This window comes from Stenella coeruleoalba (genome assembly GCF_951394435.1).
Source record: "Stenella coeruleoalba genome assembly, chromosome: 8".
NCBI lineage: Eukaryota > Metazoa > Chordata > Mammalia > Artiodactyla > Delphinidae > Stenella > Stenella coeruleoalba.
In genome coordinates, this window is record NC_137154.1 from 12748245 (window position 1) to 12771735 (window position 23491).

The 23491-nt window shown below is 42.2% G+C and overlaps 1 protein-coding gene across 4 annotated transcripts in view; it reads left to right on the forward strand.

The window, feature by feature from the left end:
• Window positions 1-21746, forward strand: part of AGBL2 (AGBL carboxypeptidase 2) — a 43224-nt gene extending 21478 nt beyond the window's left edge. For 2 of the 4 annotated variants that reach the window (XM_079930902.1, XM_079930903.1), the window contains 11 exons: window positions 2844-2997; window positions 4823-5605; window positions 7376-7532; window positions 9576-9702; window positions 10244-10344; window positions 11390-11520; window positions 14809-14875; window positions 16586-16711; window positions 17219-17326; window positions 19376-19459; window positions 21004-21746. In XM_079930902.1, the coding sequence (XP_079787028.1) occupies window positions 2844-2997; window positions 4823-5605; window positions 7376-7532; window positions 9576-9702; window positions 10244-10344; window positions 11390-11520; window positions 14809-14875; window positions 16586-16711; window positions 17219-17326; window positions 19376-19459; window positions 21004-21177 (2012 nt within the window). In that variant the 3' untranslated portion in view covers window positions 21178-21746. The remainder of the gene's footprint in view (window positions 1-2843; window positions 2998-4822; window positions 5606-7375; window positions 7533-9575; window positions 9703-10243; window positions 10345-11389; window positions 11521-14808; window positions 14876-16585; window positions 16712-17218; window positions 17327-19375; window positions 19460-21003) is intronic. The other 2 variants (XM_079930904.1, XM_079930905.1) reach the window with 2 other exon arrangements.
• Window positions 21747-23491: the final 1745 nt, after the last annotated feature.

Genomic DNA, 23491 nt, shown 5'->3' on the forward strand with positions numbered 1-23491 from the left:
AAAACTGTAATAGGAAGGAGGGACTGCAATGTGTTTACATTCCTACAGCTAGAAAAATAAAATGAGCCAGTTTTAGCAGAGAGGACCCATCTGAGATGTGGTTACACATGCTCCGCTCCCAGTTGCCTTGATTTTGAGCTCTCGTTACTATTTTGGCAAAAGCTGGTGAGGTAGAAAAGGTGAAGCAACTCATAGTCTACCTAGCTCCACCTTATGGAATGTCTGAGGAGGAGCTTGGGAGACTTTAAACTCAGATCATAAGTCAGTAGACTTGGGTTATAAATAGTAGGGGATATACTGCTCCTGCAACCTCAAGAAATTCTTGGATATTATAAGCCTGTTTCACCTCTCGTTGACTTTGCTGTAGTCATTTTCAATAAATCAGATGACCATGAATCGCCACCGCTTCATCTCTTCTATCCAGACATATTTCTACAAAGGAGGAAACCCTGGGATTGAGAGATCATTCTCCTGATATGGCAGCTTTTGTGAATTGTCCTTATTGTCCTGTTACTACACATTTGTGGCAGCTGTCTTGATCTTCTTGTCCTTTGGATTCATCAAGGAGAGTTGAGCCCACACTGTTGGAGGAATGAAGAAACAGAAAACTGAGAAGATGGGGCTCTGGGGAGAATCTGGGAGTTTGTTAGCTTAGGAGACCTAGAGCAACCACTTGCTGTAAGGATATTGAGGGGAAAATAAGAAAGATGTTTTGTTATTGAAAAATGTTACTGTGGGCTATGAGTTGGATCATTTGTTTTGTTTTGTTTTTTTAAATTTATTTTATTTTATTTACTTTTGGCTGTGTTGGGTCTTCGTTGCTGTGCGCGGGCTTTCTCTAGTTGCAGCAAGCAGAGGCTACTCTTTGTTGCGGTGCGCAGGCTTCTCATTGCGGTGGCCTCTCCCGTTGCGGAGCACAAGTCCTAGACATGCAGGCTTCAGTCGCTGTGGCTCGCGGGCTCAGTAGATGTGGCGCATGGACTTAGTTGCTCCACGGCATGCGGGATCCTCCCGGACCAGGGCTCGAACCCTTATCCCCTGCATTGGCAGGTGGATTCCCAACCACTGCACCATCAGGGAAGCCCCTGGATCGTTTTTAAGTTACCTTAAAGACTAAAGAAAATATTGAAATTCCTATATTAATGACATCTGGTTGCCGATCTGTACTTTGATTGTGGTTCCATGAAGAGATCGAATAACATGGGTCCCCAACTCTTAAATGGATTTACTTGTACTCCTGCTGCTGCTTCTGTTTTTACTTCCTCTGTGCTTTCACTCCTTTTTATGCTCGCTTTCTCCTTTGCTTTCATTTATAATCCAAATATTTATTCTCTAAATCTCCAGTGGCAAGGTTGCGTATAGAAGCAAAAGTCACCATAATGTGAATATACTTACTAATGAACTGACTACTTATAAAATCAGACCCCATACATGTTTCTATTTGTTTAATTCTCGTATCTATCCTGCCCGATGGTCAGCATCTTTGCTGGTATCAGTCACTTGTTGATAGTGGATATTGTTAACATCTGACAACATAATGCAAGTACAGTAAAAAATTAATTGCAAACTGAAATTATCCTGGGACTTCCCCAGTGGCATAGTAGTTAAGACTCCGTGCTCCCAATGCTGGGGGGCTGAGTTCGATCCCTGGTCAGGGAACTAGATCCCACGTGCATGCCGCAACTGAGAGTTCGCATGTCACAACTAAGGAGCCTGCATGCCTCAACTATGGAACCAGTGAGCCACAACTAAGGAGCCCACAAGCTGCAACTAAGGAATCCGCCTGCCACAACTAAGACCCAGTGCAACCAAATAAATAAATAAATGTTTTTAATAGTGAAATTATCCTTACAAGAGATGCAGGATTGTATGAAGTTGATGAATGTTAAAGAATTGCTTGCACCACTGCAAAGCCATTGACAACTGAGAATCTAGAAATTTTTTTCAGTTAACAGTTAAAGAGAACATCAACAAAAGATGACAAAATAGATTCTTCTGAACACAACTGATAAGAACAGTGTGGTACAAAGAGAGTCCTTGGGAGAACCGTGGGTCCTAAAAGAGTTTTGCAAAAGTAACTGCAAAAAATCAAAGGTGTCACATGGCATTCTCACTGAATTTGTCTGAAAAATTGTAAGTCCACCAAAAAAAAAAAAAAATTAACAATTGATTCTTTGTTATTCCAAGGATTAGAAAGAGGTTGTGATTATAATCTAAATTTTCCTAAATAAAATAATATAAATTGTGTAATGTTTTTTGTTTTAGCTCAATGTTAAAGAAAAAGTTTCAATCATAACCTTTTCTTTTCACTAATGACTATGATATTTTGTTTCCCCTTTTAGACAAATTGCACTCGTGCCAGTTCTTCTCACGCTTCTATTTTTGTTATATTTAAATCTGGAATGATATACCAAACAATGACATGGAGTGTACTTTATTTTCTCTCTTTTTTTTCCCCCTTTATCTTCTTTTTAAATTAATAAATAGGTGCTATTTGGCTTTTTGTGTGTTCTTGTAGAATAAGACTGCAAATGTTTTCCGGTGCTCCACTTAGAATGTAATTTTTTGCCAGCATCCTTTTAAATTAGAGTTTAAATGGGTATAAGCAGTATTTGAGTTGCCAAGGGTAACCAGGTAGCAAAAGGAAGTCCTCTAAACTACTTAAAGGTCTTCAAATATATACATTTTTAAAACTTAAAAGTCTCAGCAAGGACAATTGAAAATTTAAATACTCATTGTTCTTAAGCTAGAATAGTGCTGAACACAAAGGGGTTCAATTAATATTTGCTGGATAGATGGATTCTGAGTGAAACTTGGACTGAGTATGTCTGTCTCATCTGCAGTGCCCACCGAAGATTCCTATTTCACCAGTTCCAGAGTGGGAGGCAAACCAGGGATTATCAAGGAACTGGCAGTCACGTTGCAAGGACCAGAAGATGATACTTTACTGTTTGAATCAAGGTTTGAGAGTGGGAACCTGCAGAAAGCTACTAGAGTGTGAGTAACAAAGAGGAATTTCCCAAAGGGATGATGACTGAAGTGACTGAGAAGTGTCTTCAGGAATCATGTTAGCGATCAGGAGTGTTTTTGTGAAAGAGAAAAGTGATGAGAGGTAATTGTGAGGACGATGAAGAAGAATGGAATCATTGTGACTCATACTTTTCAGAATGAAAATTTATCTAAATTATTTTTTCTACTTCTAAAAGAAATTAGTGCGCGTTTGAAATTTGCATTGTTGACCTGAAATAAACAGACTGTCAGATATTTCTCCAGCAAAGATGCGTTTATTCAGGATTGGCAGAGAACTGCAATTCAGGGTCTGCAACCACGGGGGATGCCACATGCAAGTCCCACACTACAAGAGAGGGAGAACACTTTCACTGAGAGGAGAAGGAAGTTGGGAGGGCTCCAGTAAACAAAGGGTCCGTGGCTTTTCATTGGCTGAGTCCTTGCCAGGAAGGAAAAGGAGTCTTTTTTTCTTCCTGTTGGGCTCTGCTATCATTGCAGGGCATGAGAGCTCCCTCTTCTGGTCTCCCAACTCTATTTAATTGGGTTTCTGGTTATTAATTTTTTACAGTCTCAATAAAAATACCATAAAAGTTGCAGTTCTATAATCATACCTCCTGGATGCAGCAACTGTTTATAGTTTTGTGTATATGCATTAATTTTCTCTCTCTCTCTCTCTCTCTCTAATACGTAATATACACAAATTATATATTTTTAAAAATAGGAAAGTGGTATACATACTGTTTTACCTGTTGCTTTTTTCCACTTAATAAAATTTAAATATTTTTCTATGGCCATATCACAGATATTCATATTGTCCTATTGTATGGATACTCCATACCTTATTTACCTTGTCCCCAACTGATGGGAAATTAAGATGTTTACAATATTTTGCTTAATGAATTAATACCCTTATGCATTTTTTTGTTTTTTTGGTCGCACTGTGCAGCTTGCGGGATCTTAGCTCCCCGACTAGGGATCGAATCCATGCTCCCTGCAGTGGAAGCACAGAGTCCTAACCACTGGACCACCAGGGAATTCTCTGCATTTATATTTTTAAGTATTTGTGGTTTTATGAGATAAACTCTAGAAATAAAATTGTTGGTTCAGCGTTTGATCACTTCAGTACCGCTAGTTTTTGCCCATTTGCCCTCCCAATGTGATTTCAGTCCCCATCAACTGTGTGTGAGAGTGCCTGGTTCGCAGCACTGGAATGTTGATGAGATGGAGGGGGAAAGGGCATCCTATTTTAATTTGTACTTCATTAATTATGCATGTGGGTGAATATCTTTCCATGCTTTTTGGCATTTGTATTTTGTCTTCTGCAAGTTCAACAAGGTGAAAGCATTCCAGAGATGCCCCCTCATCTTCAAATAAGTGAGAATCAGATATAAAAATAGCACAGAGGGCTTACAGGTCTCCTCTACAGTGATGATGTCCAGGATGTAGCTAACAGCCAACATGGGGCTCTGGCTTCACTACTGTTCAGTGTATTAAGGAGAAATGTGTTGAAGTGGTTAGAAACTGCTATTGGATACTCTCAAAAGATACCAAGAAGCTCACAGTGCTCCCAGAAGTGCTGTGCAGCAGTGTAAGGTTTGAGATTCTTCCTGTCCCACTCCGAATAAACTTTCTTTTCCCAAGTTCCTTCTAGCCTAATACGTGAGTTGGAAAACTAGGGAAATAAGAAAATAAATGTGTGATGTAGCAGGCTTTTCTGTTGTAATAAGATCTGTTTTTACCAGAGGGAAACAATGTTTGTTTTTTGAGGGGCGTGTGGAGTTATAGAGATATTCTTCTGTGTTCTCTATTACAGAAACACCTATGAGTATGAACTCACCTTGCGAACTGACCTCTACACGAATAAGCACACTCAGTGGTTTTACTTTCGAGTTCAGAACACCAGAAAAGATGTCACCTATCGCTTCACCATCGTCAACCTCCTGAAACCCAAGAGCCTTTATACTATAGGGATGAAGCCACTCATGTATTCCCAATTGGATGCCAGCACCCACAGCATTGGCTGGAGGAGAGAAGGAAATGAAATCAGGTACTATAGGAGCAACACGGATGATGGGCAGCAGCGCTTTTACTGTCTCACATGGACCATTCAGTTTCCACATGACCAGGACACTTGCTTCTTTGCACACTTCTACCCATATACGTACTCTGACTTGCAGTGCTTCCTCCTGTCAGTGGCAAACAGCCCCGTCCAATCTCAGTTCTGCAAACTCCGAACTTTATGCAGGAGCCTTGCAGGAAACATCGTCTACCTGCTCACCATCACCAACCCAGCCCGGACCCCTCAAGAGGCAGCTGCAAAGAAAGCTGTGGTCTTGACTGCCAGAGTGCACCCTGGGGAAAGTAATGGCTCTTGGATTATGAAAGGCTTTTTGGACTTCATCCTTAGCAACTCCCCAGATGCCCAGCTCCTCAGAGATATCTTTATCTTCAAAGTGGTTCCCATGTTAAATCCAGACGGAGTGATCGTGGGGAATTATCGTTGTTCCTTGGCTGGAAGGGACTTGAACAGGCATTATAAAACTGTTCTGGAGGAGTCTTTTCCTTGTATCTGGCACACCAGGAACATGATCAAGAGGTGAGGCCTTTATCTATTGGTCTTACTCTGAACGCTGTCAGCACTATCTGATGGCATGAGATCTCTTCTCATGGCATAGGAATCGGGTATAGCTTTATGGACAGTCTTCAACGTTCTCTTTGCAGCCACTTGGGTTTGTTCATTTTCAAACTTTAAATCATGTCTTATCTTTGGGTTGAAACTGAACATGCGAGATTTCAGCTAGAAGCATTTCACTTATAAGTGAAATGATTGAATGGAAAAGGTCAAAAGTCAAGGAGTTCATAGGTCTTCATGATGAGACTTGTGTAACAGTAATAATAATAGTAGTACCTAACAATTAGTGAGTGCTTATGTACGACAGGCAGTATTACACATGACCCATTTAATCTTCACATTCACCCTGTGAGGTAGGCACAATCAATATCCCCATCTTGTATATGATGAGGAAATTAAGGCCCAGAAAGTTTAAGAAACTTGCCCAAAGTCATAGAGCTAGTTCTCTGGTTGCAGAGTCTGAATGCCTTATTACCATCTTATATTGCCTCTTATGAAGAATGAATAATAATGGGACTTCCCTGGTGGCTCAGTGGTTGGGAGTCCGCCTGCCAGTGCAGGGGACACGGGTTCGAGCCCTGGTCCGGGAAGATCCCACATGCCGTGGGGTACAACTACTGAGCCTGCGCTCTAGAGCCCGTGAGCCACAACTACTGAAGCGCATGCGCCTAGAGCCCATGCTCCACAACAAGAGAAGCCACTGCAGTGAGAAGCCTGATCACCGCAACAAAGAGCAGCCCCCACTCACCACACCTAGAAAAGCCCGCGTGCAGCAACAAAGACCCAATGCAGCCAAAAATAAATAAATAAATTTATTTTTTTAAAAAAAAAGAATAATAAATCAATCTGCATTTTCCAAGCGTATATAAAAGCAGTTGAAGCCTATGATAGAATAGCACCCGCCTTAAAGGAGCTTCCATTTCGCTGGGCATGCAACTGCAGCAGATACGAATATGTGAACGCACGCACCTTCTCACCATATCTGTGTGAATGGCTGAGAGTTGTGTTGGGTTGGTAGGCAAAATGGCTAAGAGCATATATTGGAGTCAGGCAGGCCTGGGTTTGAGACCTGGTTTTACTACTGGCTGGTTCTGTGACCATGGAAGTGATTTAACCTCTCTGTGCTTCAGCTTTCTTATCTGTAGAATGGGGATGATAATACCTGTGCTGGGTGGTTACTGTGAGGATTCAATGAGATAATCCATGTAATCTGTTTAGCACAGTACCCTGCACATTGTAAATGTGGGGCATTATTGTTACCACCACCGTCATCATGGAGAAGGTGTTTGGAGGTGTCCTGGTAATCAGGAAACAAAGAAGAGCTGAGTCTTAAAGGAACTAGCCCTGGAATGTCAGAAACCAAGGCTTTCTTTGGTTCTTTCCCCTCTCTACCTCTCTCTCTCTTTCCACAGTTCTGCACCAGAGTGGGCTTTCCTTTAGTAGATTTTCTCCTCTTTCTTGTCAGCTTATGCAAGGCCTACCCATCTCCCCTTTCCACATCCCCTTTTCCATCAAGTTCCTCTGGCTGGCAGAGGCAAGGAGTGCTGGTGACATGTTTCCAGCAGGGGCTGAGGTTGGGCATAGGGTCCTTTGAAGGTCATTAGGGGCTGAAATTTTCTTAGGGGGGAAAGTATCAACAGACATCCTTAAGGAAGAGACTCCAAAGGATCCTTGATCATGCTCATGCCCTGTATATCCATTGAGTTCTTTGTTTGCCTCCCCCACCCCCAACAGACTTCTTGAAGAAAGGGAGGTTCTCTTGTATTGTGATATCCACGGCCACAGCCGTAAGAGTAATATCTTCCTGTACGGCTGTAATAACAATGATCACAAGTTCTGGCTTCACGAGCGAGTCTTTCCTTTAATGTTAAGCAAAAATGCTCCGGATAAGGTAAGCATGTAAGGTAATTTTCTGTCCATTGACTAAGGGAGAAGGATAACTCATTGCTTCCTATATGCAGTGTTTGATTTGCCACTTTTATCTCTCCATTATCTTGGGTAAATCCCAGCTACCTGGACTTCAAGAATTTAGAAACGTGTGGCTTTAAGAATTACTCTGTGTCCGATGAAAAGATAAGTAAAATGTAGTGTATCCACACGATGGAATGTTACTTGGCAGCAAGAAGAATTAAGTACTGGTATGCTAGGACACGGATGAACCTTGAAAACATTACACTAAGTGAAAGAAGCTAGACACAAAAAGCCACGTATATGATTCCATTCTATGAAATGTTCAGAAGAGGCAAATCTATAGAGACAGAAAGTGGGTTAATGATTGCCTAGGGCTGATGTGGGGAGGATAGCATGGGGAGTGACTGCTAATGAGGGGTACTGGGTTTCTTTTCGGGGTGATGAAAATGTTCTAAACTTAGGTTGTGGTAATGGTCACACAACTCTGTGAATGTCTTTAAATCACTGAATTGTGTGCTTTAAATGTGTGAATTTTATGGTATGTGAATTGTATCTCAATAAAGATGATTTTTTTAATTGCTCTAGGCACAGGTTCAAACTGTTAGTGGTAGAATTCTCTATCATCTTTCATCCTGTGTTTGGCAGTGGAAGAAGGGACTGAAGGACAAATGCTAATATTGCTAACAGCAAAATGCTAATATTATATGAGTCTCCACAGAAACGTTTATGTAATACAAGATCACAAATAACTGCAAGATATTAAAGGGCTAATAAAAACAACTTAAAAGCCTTTAATAGTTGGCTGAGTAACAGCTCTGTGACAGTTGTATCTGCATTGATTTAGAAGCTGGTTTTCAACATCATAAATAAATTCACAAAATGTAACTGTCATTGGAAAGAAGAAATTAGGCTGGATTCAGAAAAGTATTTAAATGACAGTGTAAATTTTCTCACATAAAGATATAGGACAAATATTTTGTCTCTGCTACTCTTATCTGTAAAAACAAAGAAGAAAGAAAAAGGAAGCCTTTTTTCCTTCTGCCCTTTATCCCTCCCTCCCTTCTTTCCTTTCTTTTTCCTTTTCTTTTTTCAATCTTCCTGTTTTTTCCAGGGATCTCTTTTCTTCACATGAAATCCCATCCGGAACCTAGCGTTTAAAACAATGAAAAGCAGCGCTGCGCTAGTTGAAGTGGGCGGAGGGAGGGCTCAGTACCCTGCCGTCCTGTGTCCTCCTCAGTTCTTGCAGCAGGAGCGCCCTGGGGCTCCTCGGTAGAACCTCTGGATTTCAGAGAGCACAATTCAGAAATCGCTGGTAGTGAGACGCCTTCCAACTCTAAAGCATTTTCAGCAGGACAGGATAGGTTGGGATAGTTGCAAAGTATATGTTTACAGACTCCAAGTGAGGAAAGAGAATTGGGGCGGTCATGAAAGACAGTGGAGGATATTGAACTCCAAGCCAGAAGCGTTAGTGATGAGCAGCAGAAGAGCTCTAGGCAGAGGCTGTAGGGGCGGGGCACACACAGCTCATAGAAAGAGGGCAAATGCAGCTAGACCCAAGGGTTCAAGTTGGGGAGGGGTAGAAAATAAACCTTAGAAAGGCTGGCTAGTGCCTTGAATGCTAAAGTAAGCCAGCATTCCCAAACAGGCCCTCAAGGAACCCTAGTCCTGCAAAATGTCCCTGGGGAAGGTGGCGAAGGAAAGGAAGCGTTCATGAGCAATGAAAATCAGAATATACTCTCTCCCGTTTGGAGGGTCAGCGTTCACAACAACATATTAAATGCTCTGAGAAGTCCCACAGAGGAGGCCTGTTTGGTCTTGTTAAACCTTCTCCCTGACCAACAGAACTCATTTTTTTCCTCTGTTACATCTAGTAACATCTCTTAGAATTAGTATGTTATGGAACATACGTTAGGAAGTAACATATAGAACCCAAGGGAACCATTTTTTTAATTCATATTAGTGAATTTAGACATCTTAACGTTTGCCAATTTATAATTAACAGAGGGCTTGGATTTCTCTTTAGGTCTCTTTCCATAGTTGTAATTTTAAAGTCCAAAAGTGCAAAGAAGGAACAGGACGAGTCGTGATGTGGCGGATGGGGATCCTAAACAGCTATACCATGGAGTCTACCTTTGGTGGGTCCACCCTGGGTAAGCTCTCTTTTGTATATCATAAGCCGGCATGGCAAGGGGACGCCAAGCAAAGCACTGGGGAGATGAAATCTCCTTGAATGTTGGGGAAATAATTGACCTAGAAGATTTTCTTGTCTGTGCCTTAATGTTAAATTTGAGAACCCAAAATATGAGTGTGAAACGTAATGCCTGATGGGGCAGTATAGCATAGTTGTTGCTCAGGCCCTGGAAATCAGGCAGGTCTGGGTTTGAATTTCCGTTTACTGGCAATAATAATAGTACCTGCATTACAGGCACTACTTAACGAGGCAGTGCATGTAAAGCACTCGACATAGTGCCTACCACAGAGTAAAGCCTCAGTAACTGTAGCCATCATGATTGTAAACTTGTTCATTGTCAGAGATTCTCCTGAATCAAACTAAAACTAGAAGGAGAGAGACCCTGTCCAGAAGCGTAATATTCTAGAATCATAGGTGGTGTTTCTAACGAGATATTCCTAAATGAGATTTGCATTTGCTCATTAAGATTTAATAAGAAGTGTTACGAATTTTTTCCGCAGGCAATAAAAGAGACACTCACTTTACCCTTGAGGATCTAAAATCCCTGGGTTATCATGTCTGTGACACCCTTCTGGATTTCTGTGATCCTGACAGAACCAAGGTAAAAATGAGGTTTCAAGAAATATGGTGATGTTACTGTGATCGTTTTCACGTGGGTCCGAAGTCAGCCCAGTGGGATTACAGGCAATCTTTATTTTCCTCTTAATATTTTTCTGAAGTTTTTCTAATCAAAGAAAATAAGAAAGCCCCCAGCCTGCAGTCTCAGCAAACAATAAGACCTCATACTTCCCCAAGAACAGAGGCCATGGTGCCACCTTCCCTTCAGCACACCTCTCCCTGCTTCTAGGCTTAGCTGTGGCAGCACCAATTCTTACTTCCCTTCCTCCTATTTCAGAAAATCAGGTGTCCTTTCTCTTCTCCAAAACTATCCCTGTCCTTCAAGCACTTGCCAACCTCCCCTGTGGCCTCCCTGAGGTCTTGCCTCAGTTACCTCCTCTCTTTTCTGTGCCCTCAGTTTTCTCCTTTTCTTCTTCCCCTCAACTGCAGATGTTCTCAGGCTGCCCCCATCCTAAATACAAACGAAGGCTTCCTTTAGCCTTGTTGCTCCAGGAGATTATTTCTATTTTGCATCACCACTCGCCTTCTTAAAAGGGAGCGTGTACTCATGGTCTCTAACTCGTCTCTCATACCTCCTCTGAAATGTCGGCCCTGGGAACACATGACATGCACCACTCTGGATGCAACTGTTCAATTAAAAAATACTTAAAAGACACTTTGACCTCAACATAGGGCCTGTTAAATCAGATTTGCCATAGGCCAAATTCTGAACAACCCCATTCTAACTTTCCCTACTCAAAAAAATAAAATAAATCTGACCTTTGCCTTGTTCAAGAAGTGTATTATTGGCTTTAGCCAGGGAAAAGTGACTAAAGCAGTGTTCACTGATATTCTGCCCTAAAAATGCTGCTGTCTGTTCTTACAGCTCATGTAACTTATTGTTAACACGTCCTTAGTAGCAGAGGTTACAGCTTACTCATCTTTATGTCCCCAGCAATAAATAAAGTGCCTTTCAGCGTATACTTAGTAAATATCTGATGAATAACTAGATGAATAATCAAAAATAGTTCTTTTTTTCACTTCCATAGTTCATGCAGTGTCTAGCAGAGCTTAAAGAGCTCTTACAACAGGAGATCCATAAGAAATTCAAAGAACTTGGACAAGATATGGATTTAGAAGGAAGCTGGAGTGACATCTCTTTGTCTGACATTGAATCCAGGTAACAAACTTCATTTCAAAGAAAACCATAGGGGTTCTATATATATTTTTTTAATTGTCTTGCCTACTCTGTTGTTTTGTTGGTTTTGAACCTCAGGTGCAAAATATTGAATAAATCACGGCACCCTTGAATGCACTTCATTCCTTCAACAACTATGTATTGAGTGCCTGATCTTTGACAGCCTCTCTTCTAGGCTCTAGAAGGCGTTAGGGAGATGGGCAGGCGGTTTGTGTAGGGCCTTGTAGGCAATTGTGAAGCCTTTGTCTTTTACTTCAAGGGAGATGGAAAGCCTTTGGAAGGTTTTAAGTACACAAGTATCGTGACCTGACTTAGGTTTTACTGGGGCTGCTATGTGGAAAAGAGATTGTAAAGAGGAAAGGGCTAAGCAGGACACTCATTAGGAGGCTCTTGCAATAATACAGAAGAAGGGTGATGGTGCTTAGGGGTGTAGCAGTGTTTGGGGGTGTGGGAATTGGTTGGATTCTAGATATATTTTGAAGTTTCACACATTAAGATTTGCTTATGGATTGGATATCGGGTATGAGAGAAAGAGAGAATGACTCTATAATTGGTTGGATGGAGTTGCCTTTAACTGAGCTGGGGAAGATGAAGTGGGTGGAGAAGGTTAGGGGGGTGATGAAGATCAGGAATCTAGTGTTGGGCATGTTGAGTTTGAGGTGTCTACTAGATGTCTAAATGGAGATGTGGAATAAGCAGTTGGATATATGAGTCTGGAGTTCAGTGTAGAGAGGTCTGATGGAGAGAGTCATCGTGGATAGATGATATTTAAACCTTAAGTGTGGCAGATATCCCAAGGGAGTAAGTGCAGGTAGAGTAGAGAAGAGGGCTGAGTCTGAGCTGGGTACCATAGCTGTAAGAGGTTAAAGAGACCATGAGGAGCCAGCGAATAAGACTAGGAAGGGACCAGCACGGCCAAAAGAAAACCAGGAGAGTGATTCTTTTAAAGTAAATCAGATCGTGTCATTCCTCTGTTTAAAACACCTCAGTGGCTTCACCACTTCACTCAGATACAAAGTCAAGGACCCTACAGTGGCCTACAAGGCTATAGGATCTAGCCATCTGCTACCTCTGTGACCTCCACCCTCACCCTCTCACACACTGCTACAGCTACACTGGCCTCCCCGCTCTACCTCAGGGCCCTTGCACTGGCAGTTCCAACTGCTCTCCCCCAGATAATCACAATGCTAATTCCTTCACCCCCTTCAAGTCTTTGCTTAAGCGCCAGCTTTTTCAGTGTGGCCTCTACCCTCATTACTCTAATATTGCAGCTTGCTCCCCTGCCTTCACCCTCCTGCCATTCCTCAACCCCTTTACATGCTCTGCTTTTTTCCATAGCGTTTTACCACCTTCTGTATCATTTGTCATTCTATATCACTTATGTCTTTGTTGTGTCTGTTATTTATTGCCTGTCTCCCCCTACTAGGGTGTACGTTCCACAAAGTCAGAGATCTTTGTTTTGTTCATCTCTGTATCTCATTTACTTAGAACAGTACCTGGCACATAGGGAGAGCTCAATAAATATTTGTTGAATTCATTTAGTATGTAGGATCTCGGGCCCACTCTAATAGTCTCCACAGCTATTTTAGGAAGCCCCCAGGTAGGGGGTGGTTATTTCACAGGTGTGCCAGAACACCTGCTACTGGAGCTTACCGCCCCAGCTGTCCCCAGTCAGAAGGTTTCTGGTCAGGGCATGGTGGCCTTCTGCTAGAGACTGCACTGTAGTCTGTGGTAGAAAGTGGGAAGGGGATGGCTTGCCCACCCACTCTATGTAGCACATTGATTCTGGGTCCTAAAGTAGTTCTGCTGGCTGAGTCTCCCAAATGTCTCTTTAGGAACCTTAAACCAGACCAGCAGCCCAGGTAGCGTGTCCCATTCACCACGTCGCCTCTTCCACTCTCCCAGAATCCTTTGCCTAACTCTCCAGGACCACTGCATCAAACCCTCTTCACTTTCAGCCTCAAAAGCAAAATGCCCCCCGCATATCAAGTCATACATATAGGGCCCAGGGGGACCAACTCAGAAGCATCCTGACTGCATTCTGACAGGCTCAGCAGGGATACTCTGAGGCATTTAGTTAAGAGTTATTGAAACCAATCTGCCAACCTCTGCACCAGCCTCCATGGGGCTCCTCCTATCCATTCACACGGTTACACAGAAAAGCAGACTTGTGTGCAAGCCCAGTGTGAGTTTGCTCTGTCTGTGTGCACGTACATGATTTTCGACATCATCTGGGGTATACTGCATCTAATGTTTTTTATCCCATTTGTTAAAGTTTTCTATTACCTCCGAAAGGGACTTCAGAGGCTATTATCTAGTGGCCTCAAAGGCTCCTCCTCAGACTGGAAAAGCCTTGTGAGAACAGGGAGTTGGGAATTAGATCAGAGAAGAGAGGGCTTTCTTCCTGCTGCCTTGCTGTGGGGCTCCTCATTGTGCACTGATGGGAGGGCGGGGGGGCCTGAGCAGAATGAAAGTGCTGAGCAGAAGAGTGGTTTGAAGTGCTGTCTTTTCCCAGGAGATTTGAGTTTTGTGCCAAGACGTTTTTTTATATATGGAGGACGTGTCATAGAGCGCAGCTTTCAGTTCTAGCCAACCACACCCCAGGAAAGGGGAAAATATAATGACACAGAAGCAAAGGACATGATGAAGGAAGAAAGGGTGGATTATCTGTGTCTTCATTCCTCCTAGCCTTTGAAGAAAAGGGGAGGGGACAGTTTGTGGGGAGGACTTTAGATCAATCTAGATGTGCTCCAAAACTTTTGAAGGGGGAATTGGGGTGATAAAAGTAATACTCCTAATCTCTGACCTACAGCTTCTTTGTTATTAAATATATCTATTTGCATATTCAACACATTTTTGAAGAGTACCCAGTCAGATCCTTGCTCTCTGAACTGGTAGTGCCTAGACAGGTATGAAGGAGACAAAGCCCCTGCTTTCAGACAAATCCCAGTCCCCTGCTGTTCTCCAGGGCCGCTCATTAAGAATCCTACAGTCTCTCACAATCACTGCCAAGGGCAGCTTTGCCCATCCGGCCAGTGTTTATTTTGCCACTTGGTTCATCTCTGTTTCCTGTGCACTGCCTGGCATGCAGTAGGTGTTCAGAATGAATGAATGGATATGCTTATCAAGAATTCTTAGTAATTGAAACACAGACAATGAGGGCAAATAGCAGACTAGGTGTCCTAATCCCATGCTGCTGGTCTGCTAGGCGTTTTACATCCTAGACATTAATAACAGGTATTTCCCTTTTTCCTTTCCTTTTGGAAACAGCACCAGTGGTTCTGATAGCTCCTTCTCAGATGGTCTCCCTGTTCACCTACTGAACACAGCAGATGAGGTAAGATTATAGAGACTCTTGCACCCAGAAAGTAGCAGCCTAAAGAAAGCATGACACTACTGGATAATTTGGAAGAATTTTCAACTATCCCAAGATCTGCAGAAAATACAGCAGTAACATCCTAACTGGTTACCCTGCCCTGGAGTCTTTCATTTTGTCCTTTATAACTTTCTTTTTTAAATCTAGGGGGGAAACATGCGAGAACTTCATATTTATTCCAAAATCAATTAAAAGTGGGGAAAAAAAGTTTAACTAAAAGTGAAACCCACGTTAAGAGATAGAGGTTGTTAGAAATGACCCAGAATTTCCCTGGTGGCGCCGTGGTTAAGAATCTACCTGCCAATGCAGGGGACACGGGTTCGATCCCTGGTCTGGGAAGATCCCATATGCTGGGGAGCAACTAAGCCCCTGTGCCACAACTACTGAGCCCGTGTGCCACAACTACTGAAGCCCGCTGCCTAGAGCCCGTGCTGTACAACAAGAGAAGCCACCATAATGAGAAGCCCGCGCACCGCAACGAAGAGTAGCCCCTGCTCGCCACAACTAGAGAAAGACTGCGCACACGCAGCAACAAAGACCCAACGCAACCAAAAATAAATAAATAAAATATAAACAAAATTTAAAAAAAAATGACCCATACTTTTTTTTTTAAATAAATTTATTTATTTATTTTTGGCTGCACAGGGGCTTTTCTCTAGTTGCGGCGAGCAGGGGCTCCTCTTCGTTGCAGTGTGCGGGCTTCTCATTACGGTGGCTTCTCGTTGTACAGCACGGGCTCTAGGCACACGGGCTTCAGTAGTTGTGGCATGCGGGCTCAGTAGTTGTGGCTCACGGGCTCTAGAGCACAGTAGTCGTGGCACACGGGCTGAGTTGTTCCACGGCATGTAGGATCTTCCCAGACCAGGGCTCAAACCTGTGTCCCCTGCACTGGGAGGCAAATTGTTAACCACTGCGCCACCAGGGGAGTCCCACAAATGAGCCATACTTTTTAAAAAATGTTTGTTTACATGGTCTTAGGTAGTTTTTTTATATTTCCATATATTAAGTAATTTTTCTTCTGCCCCATCTATTGACAGACTTGTTTTTCACATAGATGGTATAAGAGCTTTAGAAACAGCAAAAGGTTTGTTGTGGTTCACTGGGCACCTGATTTCCTAGTTGCATTAAGAAGTATTTCATCATAGGGTGAGTTTAAGGCTGTGTCAGAAGGAACCAGCCATATCAGACTGGACCCTACAGTTTCTTCAGCCGGATTTACAGCAGCTTCAGAAGCTTCACCACACCATAGGTACCTGGAAAATTAGTCCTGAGCTTCATTTGCTTAATTATTGAAGCCACCCTATGGTCACAGCCAAACTTTATCTGTTAAGCACACATCTAATAATCAGTATTATCTGTACCTGCCAATATTGCCATAAGTAATGTGCTTTCAAATTTTATATCACAGATTTTGTTTATTGGTATAGGTGCCCCTTCGGCAGTATATCTATAATAGGGGGATCTGGACGGTGTTAAGTGGGGAGGGGTCTCTGGTAATGAGGTAACTGAACTGTTTTTTGATTCTCCAAACCAACAACAGTTCAACACTGTGAGGGCACACATACTGGGTTAGCCATTGCGTCTTGAGTGTTGTGTGAAAAGAGTGCTACATGTGGGTGGGCGTACCACTGGAATCCTCAATGGCTAATTTCTCTGTACTTTCTGGAATAGTTGAATCAGAAGAAGAAGATGTATAAGAAGAAAAAAAGGAAGCCACTTCAGTCTAGGAAACAGCGAAACAAACAGTATCAGAAAAGTAATTTGATGCAGGAGACAAAGTTAACAGAAGATGCCCCCGTAAGAAAGCTCTGTTGCCTACTTCTACTGTCCAGTTAGAGTTTTCTACAGAGGGAGCAGGACAAAGAGTTAAGGTTTACTCTAAACCAGAAAGGGAATGGGAAATGGGGCAGGGGGAAGTTTTCTATTTGGATTTCAGAACTCTCCCATGGGTCCTCTGGATATCCCTAAGCAGATTTCAGCTTAGCGCACTAATCCTCCACTACACTCTAGCATAGCAAGTCTGGGTTTCCAAGTCTGGATTTCCAGAGGAAGGAGATGGTAATGGAAAAGTGGTGGCTAGAACTAGACCAGAGATTCCAGGTGGCTGAGAATTCAGGCCTGGTCCAGGCTAAGGACACTTGGATACCTCCTTCCTGCCTGCCACGCCCACACCATACCCCCTGCTTTCTAAAGATGAAAACGCTTTCAGAGGTGGGAGTTTTACTCTTGGGTGAATTGGGTCAATTATGAGTTGATTAATTGTAATAGAGCAACTGAAAAATATTCTCTTTGCAATCCTTCTAGGAAGGGGCAGGGTTTGCTTCTACTCTGCAAAAGCAGCCTGCTTTTTTCAAAAATTCAGAGAATACCAGTTCTTCAATGATGAAAAATGAAAAACCAAGGTTGAATGAGGTAGTATTTTTGCTTGACCTTTGTGTTTTTTTACTCACTCATGGAAAATTTATTAAAAACCTTTTTTTTGGTAGTATGGTTAAAGTGTACAACATGATGATTTGAGATATATATATATATATATATATATATATATATACACACACATTGAGAAAGGATTGTCACTGTTTAGTTAATTAACACAACCTTCACCTCAAACAAATATTCACTTTTTTTTTTTTTTTTTTTGCTGAGAACTCTTAAGTCCTACTCTGTTAGCAAATTTAAATTATACAACACAGTACTGTCAACTATAGGCACCATTCTATACATGGTAACCTTCACACCTCATTCATTTTGTAACTGAAAGTTTGTATCCTTTTACCACCCTCTCCCTATTTTCCCCAATCCCAAGCACCTGGCAGCCACCGTTCTACTCTCTGTTTCTATGAGTTTGGATTTTTATTTTAGATTCCACGTATAAGTGATACCATGCAGCATTTGTCTTTGTCTGGCTCATTTCACTTAGCATAATGCCCTCCACCCATGTGCATATGTTTTGTTGCAAATGGCAGGATTTCCTTCCTTTTTAAGGCTGGATTATATTGTTTGCAAGTATTTTCTCCCATTCGATAGGTTATCTTTTCATTTTATTGATTGTTTCCTTTGTTGTGCAGAAGCTTTTCAGTTTTAGTCTCACTTGTTTATTTTTGCTTTTATCGTCTTTGCTTTTGATGTCAAATCCAAAAAATCATTGCCAATGTCAAGAACTTTACCCCCTATGTTTTCTTCTAAAAGTTTTACAGTTTGGGATCTTGCATTTAAATTTTTAATCCATTTTGGGTTGACTTTTGTGTATGGTATAAGACGGGGTACAGTTGAATTCTTTTGCGCATGTGGATATCTAGTTTTCCTAGCACCATTTATTAAGGATACAGTCTTTTCCCCCACTGGTTATTTTTGGCTCCTGTGTTGAAAATTAATTGACTATATATGCATGAGTTTATTTCTGGGCTCTCTATTCTGTTCCATTCTTGACTTTTTGTCACACAGAGTCTCTGATTTTTCCAATTAGTACGTCTCTCTCAGAGGGTGAAGAGTGCAATAGCCCTCTGTCACTCTTACTGTCAGTACCACTGGGAGCAGGGGAACATTAAAATTGGTGGGGACACTGACACTGCTTTGGATTAGACACCACTGAAGTCTGATATCCCATATTGGTGAATTGTGATTTTATACCCAAAACATAAGAGCTGGCTGCTTTAACCATCCATCCATCCATTCAGCAAATTGTATTGTGTAACTACTACACGTCAGGCTGTCTACTGGATGCTGGGAGTGCAACATTGAACAAAACACTATCCCTGCCTCAGGGACCTTAGGGTCTGCTGGGTATTTTAACAAGTAAGCAGGAAGCCACATACAGAGTAGGATGCAGGAGGAAACAGAGGAGACAAGTTCACCCAACTTTTAGTACTTTGGAGTGTGGCTATAAAATCCTTGATTCTTTTATGTATAAAAATAGGTTTGGGTACAATAGTAGCCAAATAGGGTGCATGAGGCCCTCCTCGTGTGGAATGCTGCCCTGTGGTTAGGGATGATAGAATAAGGTCCCACCGCATTACACGGAGGAGCCCGCACAAAGCACAGCCATCTCTGTTCAGTATTGAGGGCCATTCGGTGTCTAGTGTAATAATGGCAAGAGCACAAGCTATGGGGTCTGTCTTGAGTTCAAATTCCATCCCCACTATGTAGTTTTCCGTGAGTTACTTAACCACTCAGGGGCTCAGTTGCTGCATCTAAAATGTTGGGGTAATAATATCTACACATAAGGTTGTTGAGAATATTCAATGTGAAACCGTGTGTGACGTGCCTGGCATATGGTAGGCATTCAATAAGTATTAGTTTCCTTCTTTTCTTCAAATTACTATTTGTTTGTGTTCTGCCTCTCTTTTCATGTTAGAGTATCATAATGAATCAACATGCATGAATAAAAATTACTCTGTGTGTTTTCTATAATCACACTTGTCCAAGTGGAAAATTTAGTGAGAATGTGTTCATTTATTTTAGTTAAATGGAAGAGACAAAGGCACCTCCCTGGGCCCATCAAAAATGACCACCTTGATTTTGACTAAGAATAAAGAGAGAATGCAGGTATTTCACCTAATATATGTATATATATGCCAGCAATTAATTTATTTTTCAAATGTATTATGTGATTTGGAGGGGTGGTGATCTGCAGTCCACACAGTATCACCTCCTTGGATTTGTTCTGCTGAGGTGAACATCTAACATAGTCTGCACTCTCAGGCTACAAAACACCTGACCAGCCAGGGGCATTGCCCACAAAGTACTGCAGGATGGAGGAAGCCCACCCAGGGCTGAAAGCTTGCCGCGGAGAATTTAGTTTCATTTCAATGAACATTTGTTAGGCAGCTGTTATTTTGTAAATCCATGGCAACATTTCAGGTACAAAGTGATGGTGAACGCAGTGGTTCTGAACCCTAGGAGGTGTTAACAAACCAGGGTGCCACCATCAGTTGTGAGGGGTGTTTCACATCCACTGTTACAGTGATGGTTCAGTACCGAGGTTTGTGAACGATTTGCTTTTTTAAAATAATAAGTTAGAATGAATTCCTATTTATCCCTATAATAACATCTCTCTTGCTCCTTTGCACTTGCATATTCTTTCCTGAGAGGGAGGAAAAAGAAGTAAAGAAACAGCTGGTGAGCTGTGGTTTCAAATAGCCCTGATTGTGTCTGCGGGAAAGTGCTGTTCACCTGTGTCCGGGTGGAGCAAAGATTGAGGACCACTGGATTACTGTAGGTGCACTAGGTATAGAATAGATGATTCTCTCAAGGTGAAGTCCCTGCCGTCTTCCCAAGTCTGCTGCTTGGCAAGTCTCAAAATGATGCTCTCATTTACCCGTCAGTATTTTACGGAAGACCTACTATGTGTGGGGCCCTTTGAAGACTGTATGACATGAGCCCTCCCTTAAGGCCGTGATCCTCTAGGAGGGGTAACAAGATAGATAGTCCAACCACCATGATATAACAGAAACAGAGCAGTGAAAAGAGAGATGTAGATAAAGTCAAATCAAAGAGGATTCTGTCCTGACACACTGATAAGTGATGACTGTCCTCTTTCCTCATACAGCATCCACTGCAGGGTGTCTGTGGGTGGCTAAAACCATATCCTACCACTGAAACGTGCAAGCTAGGCTGTAACATGTAACCAGGGATTCAGTTGGACACAATGTAGTAGACGAATGCCATCCAAACCTTTACTTTTACTTCATTTTCTTTAAATTTCTAATTTAATGTTTCTGTAACAGAGATGTAGGCATTTAAATTCCGTGGCAGGTCAGATAAGCAGAGTTTAAAAAATGGGACAGTCTCCCAGCTTGTAAAGTAAGCTCTTCTCTTCCTTTGCGTTATGTTTCTAGACAGCTTATAAAATGCAGTCCGTAAACTTCTCAGGGCAATTAAAATATTGCCCATGGACCTTTCTTTGGCTATCAGAGGGACTAGGACAAATGCTTGATTGGTGCCTGCCCTGTAACAACGCCAGCTACTTTGGTATTTGAGGGGAAATGCAAATACTTCTCACTGACTCCTGCGAAACCAGCACCAACCCTAACTATAACTTCAGGAATTGCAGCATCAAGTGGTTCACCTTTTATGTCTTGTTTGCACAGAGAGAGAAGCCAGGATTTACAGTATCATGCTCTCCAAAGAGAAACACAAACCCCAGCCAAGAGCCAGCTCCAGATACGAAGCCAAACTGGTCCAGGAACAGATATCCTGCCACAAAGGGAGGCCGTACGACTGCGGTGGTATACCCATCCTTGCACATATACACCTACCCATAGGGTGCCTGGGCCATGTCACACAGGCGCTTCCTTGCTGTGTTTTGGGTTAGACACATTTTGTAACGAAGGGATTTGTATGCTAGGGAATTACGTTCATTTGTGGTATTCTGTGTTGTGTGTTCATCATGCACTGTCCTCATCCCAGGTGCTTACACTGTGTTCATGCTCTCAAGATGCATACCTCACAAACTAAATTATTTTTTCATAAAATGAAATTTTATTGTGATGTATCCAAAAGCTTCCCTTACCAGAAATTGAAGTGTGTACTCGTGAAACTACAACACAGATATACCTCAGTTTAACCAATAGATATTCTCTCTAAAATTATGTGCAAATCAATTTTAAAAGTGCAAACTCTGTTTTAAACGTATTCTGGGAGTTTACTATGTTAAAAGTCTTGTGTCAAAGCTTTCTAGTGTTCAATGATTAGTCTGACTGGGGTATATCAGGTTTGCTCAGGGTGAGGTGTTCCCACATAGAGAAAACAACTCATGTACTACCTGGAAGTCAATGTTGCATATATTATGTTCAGCATTGTTATGTGAGTTTTTTAACCCATTGATTAAAATTCTTTCTCTCCCACAAATTGTTCCCTTTGATTGGTTAACTGTATAATCTTGTGTGAATAGATACTTTAGATTTTCTATCCCTCGCAAGCACCAAGCACCATCTGCTGGCTACAGCCTGCATGTCAACGTACAGGAGTCACGTTAAACAAGGGTCACTCCAGTTCATGCCAGGCCTCCTGTTTTGACTTTACCTGCTTCCTTTCACATTGGATTGAAAGTTTCCTAGTACGTTTTTTGTCATCACTTTTAAACTCTTTCAGCCACCACCACTACCTAGATGACTAGAGATTAGAACCAAATGGCAACACATTTTATTATAATCCCAGTGTCTGTGTCTTTTTTTTTTTAATTAATAGACTTTATTTTGAGAACAGTTCTAGGTTTACAAAGAAATTGAGGAAATAGTACAGAGAGTTCCCATATACTGCCCACCTCTCCCCACACACATTGTGTGTGTGGGGTTTTTTTGGTTTTGTTTTTGTTTTTAATTTATTTATCTATTTATTTTTGGCTGTGTTGGGTCTTCGTTGCTGCACGAGGGCTTTCTTTAGTTGCGGCAAGCAGGGGCTCCTCTTCGTTGCGGTGAGCGGGCTTCTCACTGTGGTGCCTTCTCTTGTTGCAGAGCATGGGCTCTAGGCGCGTGGGCTTCAGTAGTTGTGGCACGTGGGCTTAGTAGTTGTGGCTCACGGGCTCTAGAGCACAGGCTCAGTAGTTGTGGCACACAGGCTTAGTTGCTCCGCAGCATGTGGGAGCCTCCCAGACCAGGGCTTGAACCCGTGTCCCCTGCATTGGCAAGTGGATTCTTAACCACTGCGCCACCAGGGAAGCTCTGTGTATGTGTTTTTAAAGGGAATATCTGCCCATGCTCTTTACATAGGAGTTTGCAAATGGCCTTCTTCTATTCCACATCTTACACCCTAAAACTATTAGTCAACATTTTAAGTATCTAGAAATCACCCAGCCAAAACCCCACTTTTTGTTCCTAAAAGGATATCTTTAAAGGGCAAGTCCCGAAACAAACCACTGAGAGCAAGCCTTGTTTGAAAGTTGTTTAGAAATACTTGGTTTTTGCTCCAAATAATTTTGGAAGAAGTTTATTAAAAGCACCCCAGTATGATATTTTTGGAATAAAAAACTAGAATACATGATCAGATTTTTTTAAGTGCTTTTTGAGAGTGAAAAGCTTCCTGAGAGCTGCGGTTTGGCTGCTAAGATATCAAAGGGGCAAAAAGGAGAGAATCCTATGCAATCCAGGCACAGCCTCCACATCCAGTAATTGCCAAAAGGCCATGGCAGTTCAGTGTTGGGCCCTGCGCAGCTCACAGTCAGTCCTGTAAAGTAGTAGCTATTTGTTTTCTTTAGAAAAGAGGGGCAAGTTTGCCTGCTTAGATTAAGAGAAAGTGCCCCGCAGGGCATTTACGTGCTACAGCATCTAAGCCAATATGCCTATCATTTCTCATTGTGCTTTTTTTTTTTCATTGTGCTTTTTTTTTTAAACGTATCTTTTTAAAATAAATTTATTTACTTATTTATTTTTGGCTGCGCTGGGTCTTCGTTGCTGTGCGCTGGCTTTATCTAGTTGCGGCGAGTGGTCTTCGTTGTGGTGCGCGGGCTTCTCATTGCGATGGCTTCTCTTGTTGCGGAGCACGGGCTCTAGGCGCACGGGCTTCAGCAGTTGTGGCACATGGGCTCAGTAGTTGTGGCTCACAGGCTCTAGAGCACAGGCTCAGTAGTTGTGGTGCACA